Raw genomic sequence first — 27627 nt, forward strand, 5'->3', positions numbered from 1 at the left:
TAAGTATACAGAAATTTGTCTTGGCTCAGAAAACAGTTTAAACAGATAAACGTGTATAATGCACGTTCCCTAAGCAGTGAAGACTCCAAGAGTAAAGGGTAGAGTTCAGCTCAACTATGTATCTAACATTCTGATTTATTATCAGTTGCATTTCCGACATCAGTGTGAACAAGTTTCCATAGATAAGAAAAAGCCAATGTCACAGTTGGAACATAATTGAATGTTGAATCCTAAGACAAACTGTGTCCAAAGTGGTCAATACTTTGTTTTACATGAAGAAAACCCAACTATCTGTCTGTGTGTCTATGTGTCAGTCTGGGAGTGTTTGTCTTATGTCCGTCCAACTCTTTTTCTGTGTCAGATTTGATCATGTAGGCTCTGTAATTCTTCAGTGTTGGTCTATCTATAGTGTTTCTTAAATCTTGTCTTATGTCCTGTAGGTTTGTGTGTGCCCAGCTGCCCAACCCTGTACTGGAGAGCATCAGTGTGATTGATACTCCTGGTATCCTGTCTGGAGAGAAGCAGAGGATCAGCAGAGGTACGGCTCTCAACCTCTCCACCCCTCTCTCAACCTCTCCACCCCTCTCTCAACCTCTCCACCCCTCTCTCAACCTCTCCACCATTCTCTCAACCTCTCCACCCATCTCTTTACCTCTCCACCCCTCTCTCAACCTCTCTACCCATCTCTCTACCTCTCTACCCCTCTCTCAACCTCTCCACCCTTCTCTCAACCTCTCTACCCATCTCTTTACCTCTCCACCCCTCTCTCAATCTCTCCACCCCTCTCTCAACCTCTCCACCCCTCTCTCAACCTCTCCACGCCTCTCTCAATCTCTCCACCCATCTCTTTACCACTCTACCCCTCTCTCAACCTCTCCACCCCTCTCTCAATCTCTCTACCCATCTCTTTACCTCTCCACCCCTCTCTCAACCTCCCCACCCTTCTCTCAACCTCTCCACCCCTCTCTTTACCTCTCCACCCATCTCTTTACCACTCTACCTCTCTCTCAACCTCTCCACCCCTCTCTCAATCTCTCTACCCATCTCTTTACCTCTCCACCCCTCTCTCAACCTCCCCACCCTTCTCTCAACCTCTCCACCCCTCTCTTTACCTCTCCACCCCTCTCTTTACCTCTCCACCCATCTCTTTACCACTCTACCCCTCTCTCAACCTCTCCACCCCTCTCTCAATCTCTCTACCCATCTCTTTACCTCTCCACCCCTCTCTCAACCTCCCCACCCTTCTCTCAACCTCTCCACCCCTCTCTTTACCTCTCCACCCATCTCTTTACCACTCTACCCCTCTCTCAACCTCTCCACCCCTCTCTCAATCTCTCTACCCATCTCTTTACCTCTCCACCCCTCTCTCAACCTCTCTACCCCTCTCTCAACCTCTCCACCCTTCTCTCAACCTCTCCACCCCTCTCTTTACCTCTCCACGCCTCTCTTTACCTCTCCACGCCTCTCTTTACCTCTCCAAGCCTCTCTTTACCTCTCCACCCCTCTCTTTACCTCTCCACCCCTCTCTTTACCTCTCCACCCCTCTCTTTACCTCTCCACCCCTCTTTCAACCCACCACCCATGTCTCCACCCCTATACCCTTCTCTCAACCCCTCTACCCCTCCCTCCACCACTCCACCCCTATCTCTACCCCTCTTTCAACCTCTCCATCCCTTACAATCCCTCTACCCCTCTCTTCACCCCTCTCTCAACCCCTCTACCCCTCTCTCCACTCCTCTACCCATATCTCCACCCCTCTCTCAACCCCTCATCCCATACAACCTCCTCTCCTCTCTCCACCTGTGCTGCTGAACCCACTGAGACATTTGCATAGCCAGTTCTGGATCAAAACCTTCCGTGTGATTGTGTCTACCACACTGAAACCACTTCTGGAATTACTCTATTAGCATTTTCTGGGACATGTTTGAACCTTTAATTCCCAATATTTGTGGTGAAAATAGCAAGCAACCTTCAGATATCCTGCTTCTCTGTGACTGACCTTTTTTTTCCCTCTGACCCTTTGACCCTTTAAAACCACATACTGTATGGGAAGTCAGGGAAACGTGTAGCTGTGGCATTGTTTAAATCTGCATTCAATCATGATGTGTTGAAAGACACCAGAGATCAGCGTGAGATACTCTATGCAACACCCCTATGTTTATAGGACTGTGTAACATGGTCCAGCAGCTCTTTCCACATGAATTCCAGTAAACAGTAAAGACCATTGTCTATTAGTCTCTGAGTACACTCTGCTTAATCCTAATAAGAAATCTGTGTTTTATTTCAGTGATGACTCTCATAGGGGTTTCAAAGCTGCAAAGTATGTAAATACACCTTCCTTTATGCCCTCTGGTATTCTGAATGCATCTGTGGCTCTGCGAATGGCAAAGGGGACAGGAGTACTGATCAATGTCACCATGATGTCACAGTGTTCCAGCCCTCTTATCATTAAGGACATCAAGACTCTGCAGTAGACATATATGGTACTTATCACTTAGCCTAGCAGGCCGCCATAGGCTGACCCCATAAACACTCTCTGGAAGTACCTGGCTAGAATGGATTGTCAACATTGTATGTACATGGTGCATTACTTTTTATTTTAGTGTGTGCCAATGTTTCCCTCACTCTTGTGTCTTTTCACTGATGATAGATGTCACAGTGAGAGATGCAAATACAATTCTTAGAATCCTCAGAGGTGATTGAACGGAAGTATGTCTTGGCACACGCGACACACCAATATTCTGGGAAAAAGGGTATCTTTGTTCCTTGTCAGGGAGAGAAAAGAGAGAGTAACTCTGGCTTCCTGTGAACCAGTCCAGTCTCATTCCTCACCACAGGGCCAGAGTTACCTCCAGCTGATAGCAACCTGCTGAGAACTCCTACCCTACTGTACCTTAGCTCTCATCTCACCTTGCCGCTACACCTCTACTCTTCTACTGTACCTTAGTTATCATCTCACCTTACCACTACACCTCTACTCTTCTACTGTACCTTAGTTATCATCTCACCTTACCGCTACACCTCTACTCTTATACTGTATCTTAGTTCTCATCTCCCCTTACCGCTACACCTCTACTCTTCTACTGTACCTTAGTTATCATCTCATCTCCCCTTACCACTACACCTCTACTCTTCTACTGTACCTTAGTTATCATCTCACCTTACCACTACACCTCTACTCTTCTACTGTACCTTAGCTCTCATCTCACCTTACCACTGCACCTCTACTCTTCTACTGTACCTTAGCTCTCATCTCACCTTACCACTACACCTCTACTCTTCTACTGTACCTTAGCTCTCATCTCACCTTACCACTACACATCTACTCTTCTACTGTATTCTGCCATATCACACTGTGCTGTGCTTTTCTTCTCTTCTCTATGAACTGTCTGAGACCCAAAAAACCTTACCTCACCACTGTATACTCTACTGAAGCCAAGTCTATAGGACATGTGGTGTGGCAGATAGATGTGTGCCTCTGTCTTTGCATCAGGCTCAACTAGGTTGTAATCTCCCCCTGAGATCAGCCAGGAATCTCTGCTGGGGTCCGTGTCCTCCTGTTTGTTTTGTGCATGGTTAGTTACTTCATTCCACATTTAGCAAAAGTCCATCACCCACCCGATAGCCCACAGTAATCACCCAGCACGGCCCACCCCGGCCGTCAGCACTTTCCTTTGGGCTGCCTGTGTGTGTGTGTGTTGCAGTGGTGTGGTGGCTTGTGTGTCTGTGGCTCTGTGTTTGGTGAGCTCACGGTCCAGTCGGATTAGGGCTCATTCAGGGGAGCAGAGAGGAGAGAGGAAGCAGAGAGAGAACCCAGCTTTAGAGCTATACACAGGGAACATGGAGTAGTCAGAACCAGAGCCCCTACATACAGAGCAACTCCAATGTCGTCACATAAGCACAAATGTCCAGTAAACTGTGTAACATCATTTGTGCCACAACCAAACTCAAAAGAGCTTATGGAGACAAATTGTATGCAGCAGTTTATGCAGAGTAGGCCTATGTTGTCATTGAATGTGTATTCAAATGTAAAGCTTAGCATTTACTAGTGAAATCCATCCCTGTTTTGGGACTACTGGAAATGCTTGAATGACTAATATGCTGAGGATCTTACTTTGTATAGTCAAGTAGTTCCCATTTTATTAGACCAGAGGCACAAAATTGTGCCTACATGTACTTTCAAATTCACACTGCTGGTCGTGTATCTAGATTCTAGAGTTAAAGTATAGGGACTCTAACGTGGCATCATCAAAAGCCTGTGATTGCAGGTTACTACTTGTTTGTCCGCGTATTCTCCCTATAATTTGGCCCGGTTGTTATTGGTGATGCACTTGTGCCTTTCATGCCCCTAAAGCATTCATAACAGGAAGTGAGCGTGTCCCAAAGCCGATGTTAACCAAGTGGCCCCTAAAAACCACTCTCGTGTGTTATAGTGGGTATTCATAAAATGTACTCTTGGACTCAGTTTGAGTTTCCTGGGGATCTCAGGGTGTTTTCACATATGCAGTAGTCCTCTTTAAAAGAAACAATCTCAGTCCTCTTTAAAGTGAAGTCTGTGATTAAAAAAAGGTATATAACTCAGTTCTCTTTGCATTCACATTTGCTATCTTTAGAAAGGAAGGCTCGTGCTATCCGGGATATTTGGGACGTCCCTATGCTAAATCCTAACCCTAACTGTAACTCCTACCCTTACCTTAACCTTAACCCTTACCGTAACCATTTTAAATGACAACTTCAATGGGGTACCGTCAGAGTTGTGACGTCCCAAGGCTTCTGGATTGCACGGACCTTGATTTTGTACCTTCCCTATGTTGTGATTCTCACCAAATGTCTTTGTCTTCTCACCCTATTCAAACCCCATAATCAAATAAACAGCGTATGAAGCTTTCTTAGCTTATACTAATTATCAGAAATTCGTGTCAGTACAAAACTCCACACATATTTTGGCATTTCTGTGCATCCTTGACAATCGCTTATCAATATCCAAAAACATTTATTTTCCACGAACCTGCACATCATCATGTTCTTGATTTAGTGGCACCAATGTGAGGGGTTATGGCAGGGGAAATAGTGTTGCGGTAGTCTAGTCTGTCGTGCGGGAATAATGACAAGTGGACCTGGGGAGCTTTGTGTTCACATTGCCTTAAAGAGCACTGGACCGCGGAATTCAAAAGAACTGAACCCACCTCTCGAGACGGTCTCAGTTCGGTACGCTTCGAGGGATCTTTTGAGGGGTCTGAGTTCTTTGGCGTGTTCACACTGAATAACAAAATAAGCGAACCACATTGAGTTCACCAAAAATATCTGAAAAAGACCAAGTGTGGAAACACCCTCAGAGAGTTGGATAACTTTGAAGCTCTTTTCCAGGTACAGTTTAGGCATACACTGTACATCAGAAGCTCTCCTCCCAATACAATTAATATATTACATCACTGATAATGTCTAAATGTTCTATCCATAGCATCAGTGAAGGCTGTGGTCTTCCTGCCCCTGTACATTCCCATTAGGAGCAGAGAAGTCATTAGGGCAGGCTGGGCCTTAGGCCCTGCTCTCTCATTAGCCTCTTCCTGTCGGTCTCGCGTGTAAAGCTGCCCGTGTCTCGGCCCTGCAGCCTGAAGCCCTGGTCTGGAATCCCTGGACTGCTGCCTCCCTCTGGCTGACTGTGTGCGACGCTTATAATCTTATCTCTTGCCCTCTCATTCTCTTGCTCTATCTCTCTCTCTATTTGTCACTCACGTGCACACACACTAATGTGAGCACACAAACACACTGTGTTACAGTATGTGTGATGGTAGTTCATGGCAAGCTGTGCTCTCTCCCATGCTCTGGGTCAGGCTGCTCTCTCCCTCTCGTTAGTGTGTTAGTGTGATGTTCAGATTTAGCACTCCTAATGAGAATGGCTGCCTGGCCGTGTGAGGAGCCTTAACACTGCACACCAGGTTGGGTTGCACTGTGAAATACTTGCCTTTTACAATCGGGTGTTACAAGATAGCAAGATAAGCCCTCAGTGTTTGTCTCTGTAGAGACTACTTTAAAACCCAGGAACATTGTTTATAACAGGTATATGAACCTTTCTGTTAAACAGCTGACCCGCTGTAAGCTTAATGTGGTTTGGAGATGTGGGTTGTAGTCTTGTTGAAAAGATGCTTAACAAGTGTAATCCTTTTAGAGCAGACAGGTACATGTGTGTGAGTGTCTAACATGCCTGTATGTGTGTGTACTGCGTGTACTTGCTGCTGTTTTGTCTCCTCTCCCACTGCGCTGCGTGTTGGCCTGACAGGGCCTGTTGGATTAATGGTGCTGAATAATGTGTGTAGTACAGCTTAGGATCATACGTACAGCACTGTAGTGGACAGAACTGAGGATACTTTTCACAGCTTGTTTTTGTCTTAGGATTCCTGGATCAGTGGACAAATTAACATAACATCACTCATGACCATGTTTATGTTGTAGTCATCCACTGAATAAGATGGCTTGTGTCAAACATTTAAGAAAGAGTGGTGGGTTTGAAACGGGTTAAAGTTGAGGGACAATTACTGCTTGATACTTTCAAGTACCTCACAGAATGTATTACCCTTTAGTACCAGTCGTAGCTAAGTAGCAAACAGGGCATATCTCTGTTAACTACTTCAGTCCCAGAGGCCTGACGACAGTTGGCCAGGGACAAGTACTCATGTATGGGGACTGGAGAGGGTTGGCACAATAAGTAATTGTATTACTTTGAACAGAGATTTGGCACACCTTCCCCCTTCATGGCAGCACGAGTACAAGGCGGGTGACCATCTGTGTATGATTAGAACTGAACCATAGGATAGAGAGACGAGAGAGAAGCAGGTTTCTTAAAAACACAGACTTACCTGGCAGATGGGCAGGATAATGACCTCAGTAAGGATGCCCAGAAGGGACAATTATAAAAAAAAGTCTCTAAGCCCCCACACTGTGTGTCCTATCCTTGTAGTTATAGAGAAATGGAGAGCTGGTTTGTTTATGGGCAGCCATCGCTAATATCCCTGTTGTTTTTATCCTTTGGTAAAAAAAATGAAAAAAGCAGTATAATAAAAGTTCGTTAAGAGTAATTCAGAAAATGACTTGGAGCTTTTTAACCATGTATCTCCAGTATTATTATTTTTCAGGAACTCAGTCGGGGTCTCAACTTACAGTTGCGAGTTAGAATAGTAGAATAAACAAGGTGCCATTTCGAAATTTGTTTGCATGTCATCAGTTTTTCTTGTGTTATGTCAGTCACTGATAGTCAGTTAATTGATAGTCAGTTAGTGAGCAACTGCGGCCCCTCATGATGAGGTGAACTGAGTTTATGAAGTCTTAATAAACCATTTGATCATGCATTTTCAGCTTGCTGAATTTGAATCTAACAAAGAGATCCACAGTCTCTTCTTAATTTATTTATTTACTAAGTGGTTTCCACCCTTTTAAGTTAAACAATCGTCATCTTCGACAGGGTGCATGCCTGCCCGAAGTAGATCGTTGTCTGATTACAGTGTTTTCACAGCCAAGGGCCAAAACTGAGTTCCCATGTCAACCAGTAACACAGTTAAACTTCTGATGGCCAAGGAGTCAGAAGTACAGCACTAAGAAAGATATGAAGACTATCCCTTACTTTTGTACTGTCATTGAACTGTGGAAAATGACAGATTCCTGGATCTGATATTCCATTCCAATCACTCCCTATGGCTTCTAAAGCCCAAGTGTAGGCAAAGTCATAGAGCTAGCTGATTGTGTGTTCAGTTCGGTTCCAAGTCAGTGATGTGAAGAAAGTGGGAGTTTTGATATATAATAGTTCTGACACTTGTTACCTTTGGATTGACTTTGGACCTTATAAAACATAGTCACTCTTTCCATCTGATTTGGAAGCAGAGCATACAGAACATTGGCTCCAGGTTTGTTAACTATTGTATGTCAAGGTATACAATTCTTTATTAACGCAGGTCCACTTTTATGATGCTTCCAATATTGATAGATTACATATAGTCGTCACTTTTCATTTTTACTTAAACTACTTAAAATATGGTAATGTCTTAAAATGTTATTCTACCATGGCTGTTCACCCACTTAAAATCAATGTGTAGAACAAAGTCCCCCACTCCAATGTGTTCCCATAGCAAATAAATGGAGGCTAAATTTACCTTACTCACAGTCAGCACAGCTATGTGTTTGTGTGTTTGTGTGTGTTTGTGTGTGTTTGTGTGTGTTTGTGTGTGTTTGTGGAGCCTGTCCTTGCCAACTGGACTCAGGGGTAGATGTAACATAGAGGAAATAAAATCTGGGACACTCCAATTAGTATGATATCTTAAGTTTCGTATGATATGAATTCATTTGTGGATGTCCATCATCCATTTCGTATGATATGTCACAAATTACAATTCATGTGATATTTTTAGACTTGCAGTTCTTTCAATATGTTATCAATTGCAATTGATACAATATGTAACACATTTGCAAAATGTATGATATGCTACAAATTACAATTTGTTGTGGCTAGGTGGCTATAATGTTAGCTAGGTAGCCAACGTTAGTTAGGCCTTGGGTTAGGGGTTAAGGATAGGGTAGGGGTTAGGTTAAAGGAAGGGTTAGCTAACATTATAAAAAGTAGTAAGTACTTGCAATGTTGCTAATTAGTTAAAATTTTCTGTGATGGTTCTTGACGGTCTGTCTGAGGCTTGCCCTATAGTGTGAATGGTATGAGTATGCATATATTTGCCATCTCTGTCTCGTTCCCCTCCTCTCTGGTTTCTCTCGTTGCTGTGGTAACCCCACAGAATATATGTTTTCAATCAAAATGGTCAAAAATGAAGAGAAATATCTGTCTGGGAGTGGTCTGAGTGGGGAGGGGGGAACTGGAAACTAGCTGTTATTGGCAGAGAGGTTTGGAACTCTCGTATTGGTCTATTAACTCATTTACCACCTGGTGATGTCACCAGGCAGGACAGAACTACATCCCAGCAAAACAGGCAGACATTTCAGGCGGTCTTTTCAAACAGCTCTTACACTAAAAGGGCATCAATTTCACAATTTCACAGTGTTATTCCAACATCATAGTGTGGAAATATATATAAAAGACAGGAAAATCTCATTTTTGACTGCACTAGGTCTTTAAACATTTTGCCTTCTATTCTACCAGGACCCTGACTGTGTTTCAGTACTGGAGAGGTGCATTACTAGACTGTATTGTGTTTATCATAATGTACACCCATACGTCTCTATCTCCACTTGAAGCACTGAACCCCAATTTTCTTTTCCTTAATTTCATTTTCACCTCTGTTTGTGTCTCTCCCCATGTACAGCTGCGAATGAACATGGACCCGGCTATAGCGAGTATCGTAAATGCCCATATGGAGGTATTGTAGTGAAAGCACAGTGTTAACCAATGCAGCTTGCCTATACTACTACACTATAAACCCTATGGAGTTTCTGCAGTGCTGCGTCAAGCCAGACCTGCCATGAAATAACTGGGTTCCCTGACATTAACCTCTATTGTTCCCACATCGTTTTATAATCCCTGCCAACCAGTTTCACTGCTCTTATTGTCCTGCCCATTATTCACGTATGGTCTCTTACCTCCTGTGCGGCTGCCTATATGTATCAAAGTCCCTGCTGAGGTGAAGGAGCAATGAGACGTAGTGTTTAGTTCATTTTAAGCCCTTACAGTAAATGTTGATCCACAATATCTTTCGGGTAAGTCTAGTCAATAAACATGAGAGAAACACTAGAACAGGCGTATGAAGTAGTAAGTAGGTAATGAACACCACCACCTCATAAGAAAAGGTAAGAGAGATATATTGTCCATCCCTACCGCAGGTAACAATAAAGCCCCATAGTGAAACTGCCAAATCATCAGGGATGAGGCCTATGCGTCTCTATCCCCTGTGTCGGCATGGGATAACATCCTTCCCTGGAAACATGGCCATGGCTGCCATATTCCATGCCTGTGATTTGAGCAACATTAACACACTAATCCCAACTTCTGGTACGGTCTTCAATTCTGGGAATTCTGTGGAACTCTTCCCCTTCGCTGTAAGTGCTCCAAGGTAAGGAGGAGCTCTGCCTAGCACCCCTGGAGTTGGAAAGATTGAAGAAGAGATGTTTGGTGCTTCAGGAGGCAGGTGAAAGATGGTAGGCATATGTGTCTTGATATTGAAATATTCAGTGTCTCTGCAAAAACACAGTTGTAGGTTGTGTTGTTGTGTCTATGATGTGTCTATGCACAAACAATCAACCTGAAATGGAAGTCCTGGGTGGTCATCTTAGTATTTTTTCAACACTGAACAAAAATATAAGCACAACATGTGAAGTGTTGGTCCCATGTTTCATGAGCTGAAAAAGCTTTATTATCTCACAGATGTCTGAAGTTTTGAGGGAGCGTGCAATTGGCATGCTGATTGCAGGAATGTCCACCAGAGCAGTTGTCAGGCAATTGAATGTTTATTTCTCTACCATAAGCCACCTCCAACGTTGTTTTAGAGAATTTGGCAGACCACGTGTAACCACGCCAGCCCTTCACATCTATCTTCTTCACGTGTGGGATCGTCTGAGACAAGCCATCCAGACAGCTGTGGGTTTCCACAACCGAATAATTTCTGCACAAACTGTCAGAAACCAACTCAGGGAAGCTCATCTGCATTCTCATCATCCTCACCAGGGTCTTGACCTGACTGCAGTTCAGCGTCGTAACCGACTTCAGTAGTTAAATGTTCACATTCGATGGCCAATGGCACACTGTAGAAGTGTGCTCTACACGAAGGAATCTCAATTTCAACTGTATGGGGCAGATGGCAGACAGCGTCGTGTGGGTGAGCGGTTTGCTGATGTCAACGTTGTGAACAGAATGCCCATCGTGGCGGTGGGGTTATGGTATTGGCAGGCATAAGCTATGGACAACGAACACAACTGCATTTTATCGATCGCAATTTGAATGCACAGAGATACCGTGATGAGATCCTGAGGCCCATTGTTGTACCATTCATCTGCCGCCGTTAGCCTGATAATGCACGGCCCCATGTCGCAAGGGTCTCTACACAATTCCTGGAAGCTGAAAATGTCCCAGTTCTTCCCAGACATTGATGAGGAGTGGGAATACATTCCACAAGCCACAATCAACAGCCTGATTAACTCTATGCAAAGGTGATGTGTGAGGCAAATGGTGGTCACATTAGATACTCATTGGGTTTTTTAAATCCACGCCCCTACCTTTTTTTAAGGTATCTGTGACCAACAGATGCATATCTGTATTCCCAGTCATGTGAAATCCATAGATTAGGGCCCAATTCATTTATTTCAATTGACTGATTACCTTATAAAAACTGTAATTCTGTAGAATCTTTGAAATTGTTGCATTTATGTTTTTGTTCAGTGTATTTCATAGTCCTTTCAATTGTCTCTCTTCTTTCAACTCAATTGTGTGTTCCTCACAGATGCTTTATCTCTCTCAAGGTACCTATAACCTGTATGTTTATGTATTGTCCTCATAATGCTATAGCACGTACAGTGGCAAGAAAAAGTATGTGAACCCTTTGGAATTACCTGGATTTCTGCATAAATTGGTCATAAAATTGTATCTGATCTTCATCTAAGACATAACAATAGACAGTCTGCTTAAACGAATAACAAGCAAACAATTATACGTTTTCATCTTCATTGAATACACTGTGTAAACATTCACAGTGTAGGTTGGGAAAAGTATGTGAACCCCTCGGCTAATGACTTCTCCAAAAGCTAAGTGGAGTCAGGTCTCAGCTAACCTGGAGTCCAATCAACGATACAGTGAAATACCATCACCATCCAATGGGAACTCCTCTGTCATTTCAATGGCATTCAAATAAGCTGTCATACTTATTGATGTCTACCACTGACATCTTGTCAGTGGGAGACTTAGCTACCTTCTTCACTACGAATACATGCTTTGGGTATGGACTACTCATCATCTGAGAGTAGAGTACATTTTCATTTCTCTGCGGGGGAAATCTGTTTTCCCCCGACGGCTCTCTTTGTCTCCTGGCTTCTGGGATCACTGCCTTCAGATTAGACAGCTAATTGCTCCATTAGATTAGCCATCATTTGGGGGATTCTCTTTATCTGTGCTGAAACACCTCTGTCTCTATCTATTTGCTGCTGGCAGGAGGAGAGTAAAGTGGTTCAGTTACCCACTTAGTGTAAAGCACAGGAGGTTGGTGGCACATTAATTGTGGAGGACGGGCTCATGGCAAAGGCTGGAGCGGAACCAATAGAATGGTATCAAATAGTGTTTTCGCTGATTTTTCAACCTCTCCCTGTCTGAGTCTGTAATACCAACATGTCTCAAGCAGACCACCATAGTTCATGTGCCCAAGAACACTAAGGTAACCTGCCTAAATGATTACCGACACGTAGCACTCACGTCTGTAGCCATGGCTCACATCAACATCATTATCCCAGAAACCCTAAACCCACTCCAATTTGCATACCGCCCCAACAGATGCACAGATGATGAAATCTCTATTGCACTCAACACTGCCCTTTCCGACCTGGGCAAAAGGAACACCTACAGTATGTGAGAATGCTATTTATTGACTTCAGCTCAGCATTCAACATCATAGTGCCCTCATAGCTCCTCACTAAGCTAAGGGCCCTGGGACTAAACAACTCCCTCTGCAACTGGATCCTAGACTTCCTGACGGGCCGCCCCCAGGTGGTAAGGGTAGGTAACAACACATCCGCCACGCTGATCCTCAACACAGGGACACCTCAGGGGTGCGTGCTCAGTCCCCTCCTGTACTCCCTGTTCAATCATGACTGCACGGCCAGGCACGACTCCAACACCATCATTAAGTTTGCCGATGACACAACAGTGGTAAGCCTGATCACCGAAAAATGAGATATCCTATAGGGAGGAGGCCAGAGACCTGACCGTGTGGTGCAAGGACAACCTCTCCCTCAACGTGATCAAGACAAAGGAGATGATTGTGGACAACAGGGAAAGGATGACCAAGCACACCCCCATTCTCATTGACAGGGCTGTAGTGGAGCAGGTTGAGAGCTTCAAGTTCCTTGGCGTCCACATCACTAACAAACTAACATGGTCCAAGCACACCAAGACAGTTGTGAAGAGTGCTCGACAAAACCTTTTCCCCCTCAGGAGACTGAAAAGATTTGGCAAAAGGTTTTACATCTGCACCATCGAGAGCATCCTGACGGGTTGCATCATTGCCTGGTATGGCAACTGCTCGGCCTCTGACCGCAAGGCACTACAGAGGGTAGTGCGTACGGCTCAGTACATCACCGGGGCGAAGCTTCCTACCATACAAGACCTCTATACCAGGCGGTGTCAGAGGAAGGCCCTAGAAATCGTCAAAAGACTTCAGCCACCCTAATCATAGACTGTTCTGTCTGCTATCGGTACCGGAGCGCCAAATCTAGGTCTAAGAGGCTTCTAAACAGTTTCTACCACCAAGCCATAAGACTGCTGAACATCTACTCAAAGGGCTACCCCCCCCCACCCCCCCCCCACACACACTTCTACGCTGCTGCTACTCTCTGTTATTATCTATGCATAGCCACTTTAACAACTCTACCTAAATGTACATTTTACCTCAATTACCTCGACATCGGTGCCCCCGCACATTGACTCTGTACCGGTACCCCCTGTATATAGCCCCACTATTGTTATTTACTGATGCTCTTTAATTATTTGTTCATCTTATCTCTTACTTTTTTTGTATTTTCTTAAAACTGCGTTGTTGGTTAACGGCTTGTAAGTAAGCATTTCACTGTAAGGTCTGTTGTATTCAGCGCATGTGACAAATATAATTTGATTTGATTTGAAATACATCAAACACATGGTTTCCAGGTGTTGTATGCCATTCCATTAGCTCCGTTCCAGCCATTATAATGAGCCGTCCTCCCCTCAGCAGCCTCCTTTGGTGTAAAGCCTGTTATCCAGCCAGTGAGGCCGAGGGTAGGTTAGGAGAGCCCCTTGAGGTCAGGCGGCTAATGCTTCGAGGAGAGGAGAAGAGGGTCGTGAAGCTATATGCTGAGTCACACTGTCGTGTCCTGTCCTGTCCTGTCATGTCAAGTTGATGAGAACTAAGTGCAAATCAAGCAGTGAGTTCAAGATATATTAGCACGGGTTTAAGTAAATAATGTCATCATGTTATGTTCTCACTGGTAAGTGGTAAGATACCAAATGATCAACCATTACCTCATTGTGTTCAAATGCCTTTCAGCCTCTATCTTAACAAGTGGTTCTGTTCTCTTTTGTAATTGATGACTTGTCATACTCTTGAGCAATAGGCCTACCAAGCTCACAACACTCTTCTGGTTACTTAGCTGGACACCACTGGGCCTCCCTGGTCTTCCAACAGTCTGTTGTTCTGCTGGTTGTTGACCCTGCCTCTCTCCTGCCTCTCTCCCACCCCTGACTCTCTCCCACCCCTGCCTCTCTCCTGCTTCTCTCCTGCCTCGCCCCTGCCTCTCTCCTGCCTCTCTCCCACCCCTGGCTCTCTCCCACCCCTGCCTCTCTCCTGCCTCTCCCCTGCCTCTCTCCCACACCTGCCTCTCCCCTGCCTCTCTCCCGCTTCTCTCCCCTGCCTCTTTCCACTTCTCTCCCACACCTGCCTCTCGCCTGCCTCTCTCTTTTCTCACTCCTACTTTTCCCCTGCCATTCCCCTGCCTCTCTCCTGCCTCTCGCCTGCCTCTCCCCTGCCTCTCACCTGCCTCTCTTCCACTTCTCTCCCACACCTGCCTCTCTCCTGCCTCTCCCCTGCCTCTCTCCCACTTCTCTCCCACACCTGCCTCTCTCCTGCCTCTCGCCTGCCTCTCTCTTGCCTCACTCCTGCTTCTCCCCTGCCATTCCCCTGCCTCTCTCCTGCCTCTCGCCTGCCTCTCTCTTGCCTCACTCCTGCTTCTCCCCTGCCACTCCCCTGCCTCTACCCTGCCTCTCTCTTGGCTCTCCTCCATCCTTGCCTTTCTCTTGCCTCTCTCCCACCTCTCCCACCCTTGCTTCCCCTCACCCCCTACGTGTCTAAAGGCTACGACTTCGCCGCCGTGCTGGAGTGGTTTGCAGAGCGCGTGGACCGAATCATCCTCCTCTTCGACGCCCACAAGCTGGACATATCAGACGAGTTCTCGGAGGTCATCAAGGCCCTGAAGAATCACGAAGACAAGATCCGGGTGGTTCTAAACAAGGCAGACCAGATTGAGACGCAGCAGCTGATGAGGGTCTACGGTGCACTCATGTGGTCGCTGGGGAAGATCGTCAACACACCCGAGGTGATCCGTGTCTATATAGGGTCATTCTGGTCGCACCCGCTGCTCATCCCCGACAACCGTAAGCTGTTTGAGGCGGAGGAGCAGGACCTGTTCAAGGACATCCAGTCACTGCCCCGCAACGCTGCCCTCAGGAAGCTCAATGACCTCATCAAGAGGGCACGCCTCGCCAAGGTAAGCTCTAACCTCACATACTGTATGCATGGACCAACACACGCGTGCAAACATACATTCTCTCACAAAAGTACGATTGGCTAGTACTCCTAAGCACTATGTTATGTCATTTTGGCCTAACTAGGAAGTTCTCTTTTATTAGTTATTAAGTCTTTTTTCGAAAGAGAAGAAAAGTAATTGTTAAATAGGTATTTTGAATGGAACAGAATCTCCATACAGGAGTTGCTACTGAACTTAATAAGCTACCAATCCTGACTGATGAGTAATGAAGAGTAATGACTGCAATTACATCCACTTTGTCAGGGCAAGATAACCTTTCCCTACTGAGCGAAGCTGCAATCCCTGGACATTGTGTGACTGCGTGGTGTGATGAGGGCTGGTACAGTGGCGGTACCAGGGTGCCTTCCCAACTGAGCTACACATTAATAGAGTCCTAAAGCATTGGTGGCACTAAGAACAGTCACACCAAATCAATTATCAGTCACAGGTCACTACTGTTCATTTGGCATAGAGCGTTGATTGCAATTGGATGTAAACAAGGTATGGTAGATGGAGTTAGTCATGGGACAAAACTTGACCTCAGATTGACCATGTTTTTCAAATAATGAGGTGACAAAGTAGCATTGGTATGCTTTTATTGTCTTATGGCGATAAGAAAAATGTGTTACTATATTGATCATATTATTATATTGATGAATAATTTATTCCAAACTAGATTGCAAGGTCAGTGGTTCTGTGATCAAGGCCTACAATCTTAGAATAAAAGGTTCTATCTAGAACCTTAAAGGGTTATATGGCTGTCCCCATAGGAGAACCCTTTGAAGAGCCCTTTTTGGTTCCAGCTTGAACCCTTTTGGTTCCAGGTAGAAACCTTTTGTAGAGGATTCTACATAGAACCCAAAAAGGTTTTACCTGGAACCAAAAATGTTTTTCCTATGGGGACAGCCGAAGAACCCTTTTGGAACCCATTTCTAAGAGTGTACTGGGTGACCGATAGATGAGCATCCTGGGATCCAAGCAGTGATCAGGATAAAGACAGGTCAATCAACACAGTACAGAGTGTCTGTGTTCATACAATCATCCTCACAGCCACTGATGATTAACAATCCGCCTCACATGAAGAATCTTTCTCCCCAAGGCTGTATTTATGGTATCAGCCTCCCAGACAGCCAGGGAATCCCTCAACCCCTTCTGTCTTTCTGTCTCTTTCTGTCTCTCTCTCCATCTGGTATCTTATTAAGTTCTAGGTAGCACCGTAAGCATTTCACTGTAAGGTCTACCTGTTGTATTTGGCGCACTTGACAAATAAACTTTGATTTGATTTGATCGCCTGTGGATTGGTCTGAGTTCAGGAGATGGAGAAAAGGGGTTTTTCTCCATCTCCTGAACTCAGACCAATCCACAGGCCCTAACACCACTCTGTCTCTTTGGGGGCCTAGCCGTGACTATATGGTGTTGTCACCAGTTACTGTGACGTCTCAGGCAAATTTGATTTGCAGTACAATCTTCTCAGCCCATAGCTAAATGATAGTGTGTGTGTGTGATCAGGAATAGTGGGGAGTGTTTAATTGATGAGGTTGTCAGAATTCCTGGGATGAACTTGGTCTTATCATGTGGTTCCAACTGGATATTTAAACATAAATATCAGCTTCTTGTCCAGTTAGTGTGGAATGGAACTTCATGAGATAATCATCAGAGAGCAGTGAGACAGAGGAGAGACCGTTCTGATGTAAAATAGAGAGAGAGAGAGAGAGAGAGATTGGGTAGCATTGATTTGACATGCCACCTGAGCTCAGGAGGTTATTATGTCATAGCCTATACAGCGGCTTAACTGTGGGCTTCCTCTCCTATTAGCCCCATACCAGTCTATGTGATTGTTGACCAGGTCCTCTGTTGCCATACAATACAGGCACCACCTCATCTCAACACTTCAGATGGCTGTTCTGGAGATCACACAGCCACAGCAGGATTTCCTGAGGAGGGAGTGTGTGTGTGTGTGTGCCCGTGTGTGCGTGTTTTGGGGGCTTCCCTGGCCACAGTCCAAGGAATCACCCCCAAACAGGTGGTCACCTTGAGAGGAAATGGTAACACACCTCCGGCCTCCTCCTGTCCCCTGTCCCCCTATTCCTGGTCCATGGAACCTGGTCCATGTCCTGTCCTATGCCTCTGTCCTGACCAGACCAGAGAAGTGGGCTTCCTCTGCTGTCAGCAGCAGTGTGCTCATCCATACGCCAAAGGGAAACAGAGGCAGAGGATACAGAGGTTCCACTGAAGGAGCTGGTTACTCAAGTAGTGCCAGCCTGTGCACACACACACACACACACACACACACACACACATACACACACACTATTAAATTGTTTTTTCCTTATCAATCTCCACACAATACTCCATTATCATGAACCAAAACCTGTTTTTTTAGAACATTTTTGCAAATGTATACAAATTTAAAAACTTTAATATTACATTTGCATAAGTATTCAGACCTTTTACTCAGTACTTTGTTGAAGCACCTTTGGCAGTGATTACAACCTCAAGTCGTCTTGGGTATGACGCTACAAGCTTGGCACACCTGTACTTGGAAAGTTTCTCCCATTCTTCTCTGCAGATCCTCTCAAGCTCTGTCAGGTTGGATGGGGAGCATCACTGCACAGATATTTTCACGTCTGCCCAGAGATGTTCGATCAGGCTGGGCCACTCAAGGACACTCAGAGACTTGTCCCGAAGCCAGTCCTGCGTTGCCTTGGCTGTGTGCTTAGGGTCGTTGTCCTGTTGGAAGGTGAACCTTCACTCCAGTCTGAGGACCTGAGTGCTCTGAAGAAGGTTTTCATCAAGGATCTCTCTGTACTTTGCTCCATTAATCTTTGCCTTGAACCTGACTAGTCTCCCAGTCCCTGCCACTGAAAAACATCCCCACACAGGTTGCTCTCACCACCATGATTCACCGTAGGGATGGTGCCAGGTTTCCTCCAGACGTGACACTTGGCATTCATGCCAAAGAGTTCAATCTTGGTTTCATCAGACCAGAGTATCTTGTTTATCATGGTCTGAGAGTCCTTTAGGTGCCCTTTGGCAAAATCCAAGCGGGCTGTCATGTGCCTTGCACTGATGAATGGCTTCTGTCTGGCCACTCTACCATAAAGGCCTGATTGGTGGAGGGCTGCAGAGATGATTGTCCTTCTGGAAGGTTCTCCCATCTCCACAGAGGAACTCTGGAGCTCTGTCAGAGTGATCATCGGGTTCTTGGTCACCTCCCTGACAAAGGCCCTTCTCCCCCGATTGCTCAGTTTGGCCGGGCGGCCAGCTCTAGGAAGAGTCTTGGTACTTTCAAACTTCTTCCAATTAAGAGTGATGGAGGCCACTGTGTTCTTGGGGACATTCAATACTGTAGAAATATTTTGGTAACCATCCCCAGATCTGTGCCTCAACACAATCCTGTCTCGGAGCTCTAAGGACAATTCCTTCGACCTCATGGCTTGGTTTTTGCTCTGACATGCACTGTCAACTCTGGGATCTTATATACACAGGTGTGTGCCTTTACCACAGGTGGACTCCAAACAAGTTGTAGAAACATCTCAACGATGATCAATGGAAACAGGATGCAACTGAGATCAATTTCGCATCTCATAGCAAATGGTCTGAATACTTTTGTTAATAAGGTATTTCTGTTTTTAAGGTTGAATAAATTAGCAAACATTTCTAAAAGCCTGTTTTCACTTTGTCATTATGGGTTATTGTGTGTAGATTGGTAAGGATTTTATTTAATTTGATCAATTTTAGAATAAGGCTGTAATGTAACAAAATGTGGAAAAAGTCAAGGTGTCTGAATACTTTCCGAATGCACTGTATGTAATCTGTGTTCTCTACACATACCATGTTCAGTTCTGCGTTCTGATATAGCACATGCATAACATGTTCTGGTGAAATATCTCTCAGAAATCTCAAGGGGAGTCAGTCGTGTGATGAGGTTATTTTCCCCTTCCCTCTCAGTTCTAGGAAACCCTAAGGAAGGGAAACCTCTTGTGTAGCTGGGTGTGATACCCGCCACATGCTCTCTCATAAAACTGCTTTAAGTGCTTCCTTCCTGTTTGAATGTTCATAATGTTCATTATTTTCAGTTTCAAGGACATCTGAGATATTAGGAGGAACATTGAAGAGCCCTTGGTGGCACAATAGACACATAAACAAAACTATCTTTCTAGCTATGACCCAATAGAAGCTGGCTGCAACACCTGTATGGGTCCCAATCCAGTATTTGAGGAAGCACTATATGAGTGATTTTTCTCTGCCCTACTCAGTCTTAACAGACAGTCCACACTGAGTAGACTGTGTACTGCTCTGTGCCCTGCTAGGTCCATGCCTATATCATCAGCTCTCTGAAAAAGGAGATGCCCAGTGTGTTTGGGAAGGAGGGCAAGAAGAAGGAGCTGATTAACAGTCTGGGAGAGATCTACAGCCGCATTGAGAGAGAACACCAGATCTCCCCTGGAGACTTCCCCAACCTCAAGAAGATGCAGGTGAGATAGAAAGATTGGGCTTCTCTTGAGTAAAGCTAAGGGTAGGTGTCAAATATGGGCTGGACAGATGACATCATACCATAAATACCAAAAAACCTTGAAATATAAAATGACTACGAACATGACTCATGACTCAATGCCATGTTTACCAAGGGAGTGATGGATAAAGCCCACAGTCTGTGCTCTTTTCCTCTGATTACTGAGCTAACTCACAAACATGTCCTACTGGGACTACTTTGAGCCATGGTGACAAAACAAGCTCCTTTCTGATTGGCTGTAATCAGGAATTAGATCTGAACCACCCCCAGTCCATCTGGGCCTGATGAGCACTTTGTTTTCCTCACTGAGAGAAGCACCAACATGACTTGGCTCAGAAAGTAAGCAGTAGTCATGTTGATCCTTTCTGACATACTGTATCTCTGATGCACAGACCAGGACAGTCATGTATCTTGTTCCGACTCCCTCTCACACAAAATAGAATGTAGAGATGCATCAACTAAGATCAGCTTGACCCCAAACTGTTTGTAGTGAGTAAGACACTGCTCTTTTGACCACTTACCTCTGCCCTCTCTTCCCTCCTATAGGAGCAACTTAATGCCCACGACCTGAACAAGTTCCAGCCCCTGAAGATAAAGCTGCTGGACACGGTGGACGACATGCTGGCCCACGACATCGCCGGTCTCATGGTGCTGGTCAGACAGGAGGAGACCAACCGACCCCAGCAGGTGGTGAAGGGAGGGGCCTTCGACGGCACCCTCAACGGGCCCTTCGGCCACGGCTATGGCGAGGGCGCCGGGGAGGGTATCGATGAGGCAGAGTGGGTGGTGGCCCGCGACAAGCCCATGTACGATGAGATCTTCTACACGCTGTCGCCGGTCAACGGGAAGGTGACTGGTGCCAACGCCAAGAAAGAGATGGTGAAGTCCAAGCTTCCCAACACGGTGCTGGGGAAGATCTGGAAGCTGGCTGACATCGATAAGGATGGGATGCTGGATGACGAGGAGTTTGCCCTGGCCAATCACCTGATCAAAGTCAAACTGGAGGGGCACGAGCTACCCGCCGACCTCCCCGGTCATCTCATCCCCCCTTCCAAGAGGAAAATCACTGCTGAGTAGACCCCCCCCCCCCCCCGCACGCTCACCTCCTCAGGGCGCTGAACAAGAGAGGGAGTGAGTAAGAGGGAAGAAGAGAGGGAGTGGGTAAGAGGAAGGACAGTGAAGGATCTATGGTGGGTGTGGGGGTAAATTTATCAAGGTTGGACAACCACGCTTCAACAAGAAACAAAGAAGAGCAGAAACTTTGTGTTTATGCTTAGTGGGAGCAAAGGGATTGGTTTGGTCTTCTGGGAGATTTCTGATTTATTTTTTTTATTTTTTATTGAACCGGGTTGAAGGGGGTAAAGGTCATGGTTCAAAGTTCAGAGTCGAGGGAACTGATATTGGACTCTGCACCGCCCACATGCCCTATTGTTATACACCACTGAGAGTGTGCTATCTGTGATACAATAACCTGCATTATCATTGGATACATGAACACTGTCTGTTTCTCTTCAGCATAAATGATTTGTAATTCATTTGTATTTTATTTGAGCCTGTTTTGTAGTCTGCTTCATATCTCCCCAGAAAATGGGCATGTTTCAAAAGGATAAACTAATATCAATACTAAATCTTAATAATCCTTCTAGTTATCACTTTAAAACACAATAACGGTCAAATGTAGTGACAGGAATCCTTTTTATAAAAAAATAGTGTAGGCATATGATATTTTCTTCTTGTGAACAGGCAGCATCCTAACACATGCAGGCCCTTCATAGCCTGACCAAGAGACTGTTACAACTGTATAGCTGGGATATCGGAAATCTAAGAGTTGGTAGACCTTTAAATGTATAGTGTTTGAAATTGCCTTCTAGTAACTAGTATCCTTGTCAAACGTCTGTATGTTTAATTCCTATTTGATCTATTATTTAGCATACTTATGTAATTCTAATCACTGTTGAGAGAAAGAGACTTCAATCTTTCCATAGATATAAGGAGGTGAACTGACAATGGAGATGATGTTTATGTCCTGTTCTGGCGTTTCCAATTGGACACAGTACAGTATACATACAAATATTCCCTTGTTCATCTGTGCTCATTGGATGCATAACCCATTAAAAAGCAAAGGTTTCAAATCACTACTCACATCCACTTATCTTCGATTGCTTCCCTCGATAAATAGCACCAAAAAATACAATAGTTATAGTCTTGCTATACTCTGACGTTCAATATTCTATCGGCATACAGTGTATATCTATCATAGAGACTGTTCTACGCTCTATATTCTATGATATCCCGTGTTGTAGTTGAGACCACTTCTGGATATTATCCACCATAAATATTATGAAGTCATAATCCAAATACCCTGTGTTCTTGTACCTGATTATTCAGAAACTGAACGGTGGAATAGGTCAGAAATACATGAGAATTGCATGTAGAAAAGGTCCAGGGCAAGTTTAATTTTGTAGCTATAGTTATACAGTGACAGTTATTATTGGGATCATAGTGAGGGAACACTCATCTGAAAGTAGTTCCCAGGGGAAATTGAAATGTTGATAGACTATACTGTACAGTATCTAAGGGAGTTTATTCCACTCACACTGTACACAAGTGGTAGGTTTCTTTCCCTGACTGATATGACTGATACTTGCTCTACTTCTCTTCTGCTGTGTATTCATCTGTTGCTGCTGATAGTACCCTAAGTATCCTGTCTTCATCAAATTGAGTGGATCTTGCAACTAATAAAGGTGACAGAGCCAAGCATTTCTCATTCTGGTTCCTGCTTTTGTTTAGACTAATTACGGTAAGAGTCCTGAATTATGAATCTACAAGATTACTTTTTTCATGCACACCCGTTAGAGATATACAGTACCAGAGATGCACAGTACTATTATACTACATTGTAGAATAATAGTGACATCCAAACTTTGAAATGCATATGGAATCATGTAGTGACCCAAAAAGTGTTAAATCAAAATATATTTTATATTTGAGATTCTTCAAAATAGCCACCCTTTTTGCCTTGATGACAGCTTTGCACACTCTTGGCATTCTCTCAACCAGCTTCATGAGGTAATCACCTGGAATGCATTTCGGTTAGCAGGTGTACCTTGTTAAAAGTTCATTTGTGGAATTTCTTTCCTTCTTAATGTGTTTGAGCCAATCAGTTGTGTTTTGACAAGGTAGGGGTGGTATACAGAAGATAGCCCTATTTGGTAAAAGACAAAGTCCATATTATGGCAAAAGCTCAAATATCCGAATAGAAATGACAGTCCATCATTACTTTAATTAAGACAAGAAGGTCAGTCAGTGGAAAATTTCAAGAACTTTGATAGTTTCTTCAAGTGCAGTTGCAAAAACCATCAAGCGCTATGATGAAACTGGCTATTATGAGGACCATCACAGGAAAGGAAGACCCAGAGTTACCTCTGCTGCATAGTATAAGTTCATTAGAGTTACCAGCCTCAAAAATTGCAGCCCAAATTGTAGCCCAAATAAATGCTTCACAGAGTAAAATCTCAACATCAACTGTTCAGAGGAGACTGCGTGAATCAGGCCTTCATGGTCGAATTGCAAAGAAACCACTACTAAAATACACCAATAAGAAGAGACTTGCTTGGGCCAAGAAACATGAGCAATGGACATTAGACCGGTGGAAATTGGTCCTTTGGTCTGATGAGTCCAAATTTGACATTTTTGGTGTCTTTGGAAAACGCAGAGTAGGTGAACGGATGATCTCAGCATGTATGGTTCCCACCGTGAAGCATGGAGGTGGGGGTGCTTTGCTGGTGACATTGTCAGTGATTTATTTTTTAATTCAAGGCACATTTAACAAGCCTCAAATCAAATGTATTTATAAAGCCCTTATTACGTCAGCCGATGTCACAAAGTGCTATACAGAAACCCAGCCTAAAACCGCAAACAGCAAGCAATGCAGATGTAGAAGCACGGTGGCTAGGAAAAACTCCCTAGAAAGGCAGGAAGGAACCTAGAGAGGAACAAGTCTCTGAGGGGTGGCCAGTCCTCTTCTGGCCATGCCGGGTGGAGATTATAACAGTACATGGCCAAGATGTTCAAACGTTCGTAGATGACCAGCATGGTCAAATAATAATAATCACAGTGGTTGTAGAGGGTGCAAGAGGTCAGCACCTCGGGAGTAAATGTCAGTTAGCTTTTCATAGCCGAGCATTCAGAGTTAGAGACAGCAGGTGCGGACGAGAGAGATTTGAAAAAAACAGCAGGTCCGGGACAAGGTAGCATGTCCGGTGAACAGATCAAGGTTCCATATCCGCAGGCAGAACAGATGAAACTGGAGCAGCAGTATGACCAGGTGGACTGGGGACAGCAAGGAGTCATCAGGCCAGGTAGTCCTGAGGCAAAGTCCCAGGGCTCAGGTCCTCCGGGAGGGGAGGGAGAGGGAGAGAGAGAAGTAGAGGGAACATACTTAAATTCACACAGGACACCAGATAATACAGGAGAAATACTCAGATATAATAGACTGACCCTAGCCCCCCGACACAAACTATTGCAGCATAAATACTGGAGGCTGAGACAGGAGGGGTCGGGAGACACTGTGGCCCCTTACGAAAACAGTGCCACTAGGCAGGATGTAACCCCACCCACTTTTCCAAAGCACAGCCCCCACACCACTAGAAGGATATCTTCAAACCACCAACTTACTACCCTGAGACAAGGCTGAGTATAGCCCATGAAGATCTCCCCCACGGCACAAACCCGAGGGGGGCGCCAACCCGGACAGGATGATCACTTCAGTGACTCAACCCACTCAAGTGACGCACCCCTCCTAGGGACAGCATGGAAGAGCACCAGTAAGCTAGTGACTCAGCCTCCGTAATAGGGTTAGAGGCAGAGAATCCCAGTGGAGAGAGGGGAACCGGTCAGGCAGAGACAGCATGGCTACCACATTATTCTGCAGCGATACGCCATCCCATCTGGTTTGCGCTTAGTAGGACTATAATTCGTTTTTCAACAGAACAATGACCCAAAACACACCTCCAGGCTGTGTAAGGGCTATTTGACCAATACGGATAGTGATGGAGTTCTGCGTCAGATGACCTGGCCTCCACAATCCCCCAACCTCAACCCAATTGAGAATGTTTGGGATTAGTTGGACCGCAGAGTGAAGGAAAAGCAGCCAACAAGTGCTCAACATATGTGGGAACTCCTTCAAGACTGTTGGAAAATCATTCCAGTTGAAGCTGGTTGAGAGAATGCCAAGAAAGTGCAAAGCTGTCACCAAGGCAAATATAACATACATTTTGATTTGTTTAACACCTTTTGGTTACTACATGATACCATATGTGTTATTTCATACTTTTGATGTTTTCACTACGTATTATTCTACAATATAGTACAAATAAAGAAAAACCCTTGAATGAGTAGGTGTGTCCAAACTTTTGACTATATTGTATTTTCAGTTAGATTGCAGCTCCTGATTGTATCTCATGTCACCTGTGTTCAACAGCTACGCTTCACATGTACACAACCAGTTCAATGATAACTCGATACAAACACTGGATGCCTGCTCTGTGTTCATCATCACAACTAAATCCATTACACAGCCACTTGTAAATAAGATCACACATTCTTCCCTATCTGCTAGTGCAGAATACTCAGACAGATGTTGTGGAGACACTCTCTGAGCTAATGGCTAATGGGATGTATCACAAGTGGGAGTGTTGGTGTAGTTTGTGCAGTCTATTTTCTGGGTCATTGATATAGAGAGATAGAAACAGTGTGTACCACGGGCAAATGGAGAGTGGGGTTCTGGGATATGGATCTGTTTTGCCAGTTGGATTTTTAATGACTAACAATGAGAGGTCTCCTTGGTAAACCACTCTCAGTCTCTCAGAATTCTCCATGTTTGTGATTAACCGACTTACAGAAAGCTAGTGTCCATTTTCAAGTGTTTGTTGTTCTATGTAACTGTTCTCTAATTGGTCTGAAGTTGGATGGTAAAACATTCCTCATAGTACGCTCTGCTAGGAAAACGAAATAAAGACCTCATTACTTTACAGTATTACAAAGTGTATTGTGCTGTTTGCTTGTGTCCCTGCCTCTCTTCTTTAGTAAGTCCACATGGAGTAGTACCATGTCCCCACTATAACCTTTTTCCCTAATGTCATGTGTTTATTTTCAGAAACTGTGTGGAGAGGGAAGGGAAGATATGTTTTAGTGGTTGGAGTTTTGTTGTTGTGGTTTCCCTACCAGAGATGTGGGTCACGATTGGTTGTTATGACTATAGGTAGAGAGCAGTGGGGAGGCCAAGAGGCTTAAATACAGCAACCAAAATGTTGGCATGTTATGGTTTTCAACCTTCTTCTGGACTGGACCATAGATGAGACGTTTGTAAAGTGGATGTCTCTTTCCATTTCTCTGTACTTTGGATACAGTAACCAACAGACATGAATCAAACAGAATATTTATTGGAAGGACTGGAAAGATGATACAGGTAGTTAACTTTTATTTGGGAAATTCTTACAATGCATATTTTCGATCATATCCTCTCAATGTTAGTATCTGCAGAATAAATCCTTGGTTACTGTCATGAAGTTAATCATAAGTGTCACCAATTCCGTGATTGATGTTTTCCTGTTTGTTGCATCACACTCTGCTCTTTCCCACACACTCACATGGCCGGTACATCCACATTTGTCAGCTGTGTTGGACACCATGATGTTGCCTGCATCCACCTTCCTTCCCACAGTCCCCCTCCCCTCCCCCTTCTATAGAGTCAGGGGCAAGCTATCCAGACTGTGTTGTTTATGTATACTTGGAGGGCAGAGAGTGGCTCCATCCTGGACCAGAGCAGGGAGACGGGACATGGGCTGGAGGGCTCCAGTGTGTTTCCCTCTTTCCTGGCCCTGCCCTGTGCCTCTTGGCCATGGGGAGGTGAGTCACCTCAGATACTGCCCCTGGTCTGCACAACATCCCAGCTACACACACACGCTAGGGTTGCAAAATTACGATAACTTTCCTTAAATTCCCCGGTTTTCTATAAATCCTGTTTGGAGGATTCCGGATTTCCTGCTTATTCCCTCTTTATTCCGGGAATCCTTCAAGTCACCAGAATTGTGCAAGCCTAACACACGCACACAAACTGCCAGATTACTGTTACAACTGGGAGCCAAAAGAGTCATGGTCACAAGAAGAGACATGGCGCCATGTGTCCCCTTGATGAGAACCCACCCAAATGACAAATTGGATGACATTACTGATTAATACTGAAGGTTCATATAATGACATGAAGATGAAGATGTCTTCAGTTCAGACCAAACTATTCCACTTTGACTTTGACTGTATTGACTCAGGGCGCATTATATAGCAGCGACGATGCACCTTTTAGAAGGCATTTTGACCGGCGTTCGTGGAGATTGCATCCATAGTAAATGCTGAGCATGCATGCCTGCTTTACTTGTAGAAGTCAGTTATAGTGCGCTGCGCTATATTATTCCTTGCATTGAATCCCGACTCTCAGTATCAGCTGACTCCATAGGGTGTCATAACGTTGAGGAAAAGGGAAAGCTGAATGTTGCATGTTGTCACGGGAAATTTTGTAAGTGTGCGTGGGAGATATTTTGGGGAGATGTGGGGGTTTAAGGGAACAGGGGGAGGCCCAGCCC

General features: G+C 44.8%; 1 protein-coding gene across 3 annotated transcripts in view; it reads left to right on the top strand.

Moving 5' to 3' along the window:
• Positions 1–22747, top strand: part of LOC139415155 (EH-domain containing 3) — a 35071-nt gene extending 12324 nt beyond the window's left edge. For 2 of the 3 annotated variants that reach the window (XM_071163024.1, XM_071163023.1), the window contains 4 exons: positions 441–538; positions 15020–15432; positions 19785–19949; positions 20534–22747. In XM_071163024.1, coding sequence (XP_071019125.1) covers positions 441–538; positions 15020–15432; positions 19785–19949; positions 20534–21064 — 1207 coding nt within the window. In that variant the 3' untranslated portion in view covers positions 21065–22747. The remainder of the gene's footprint in view (positions 1–440; positions 539–15019; positions 15433–19784; positions 19950–20533) is intronic. The other variant, XM_071163025.1, reaches the window with a different exon arrangement.
• The last annotated feature ends 4880 nt before the right edge of the window (positions 22748–27627 follow it).

The sequence above is a fragment of the Oncorhynchus clarkii genome, chromosome 8 (assembly GCF_045791955.1).
Source record: "Oncorhynchus clarkii lewisi isolate Uvic-CL-2024 chromosome 8, UVic_Ocla_1.0, whole genome shotgun sequence".
NCBI lineage: Eukaryota > Metazoa > Chordata > Actinopteri > Salmoniformes > Salmonidae > Oncorhynchus > Oncorhynchus clarkii.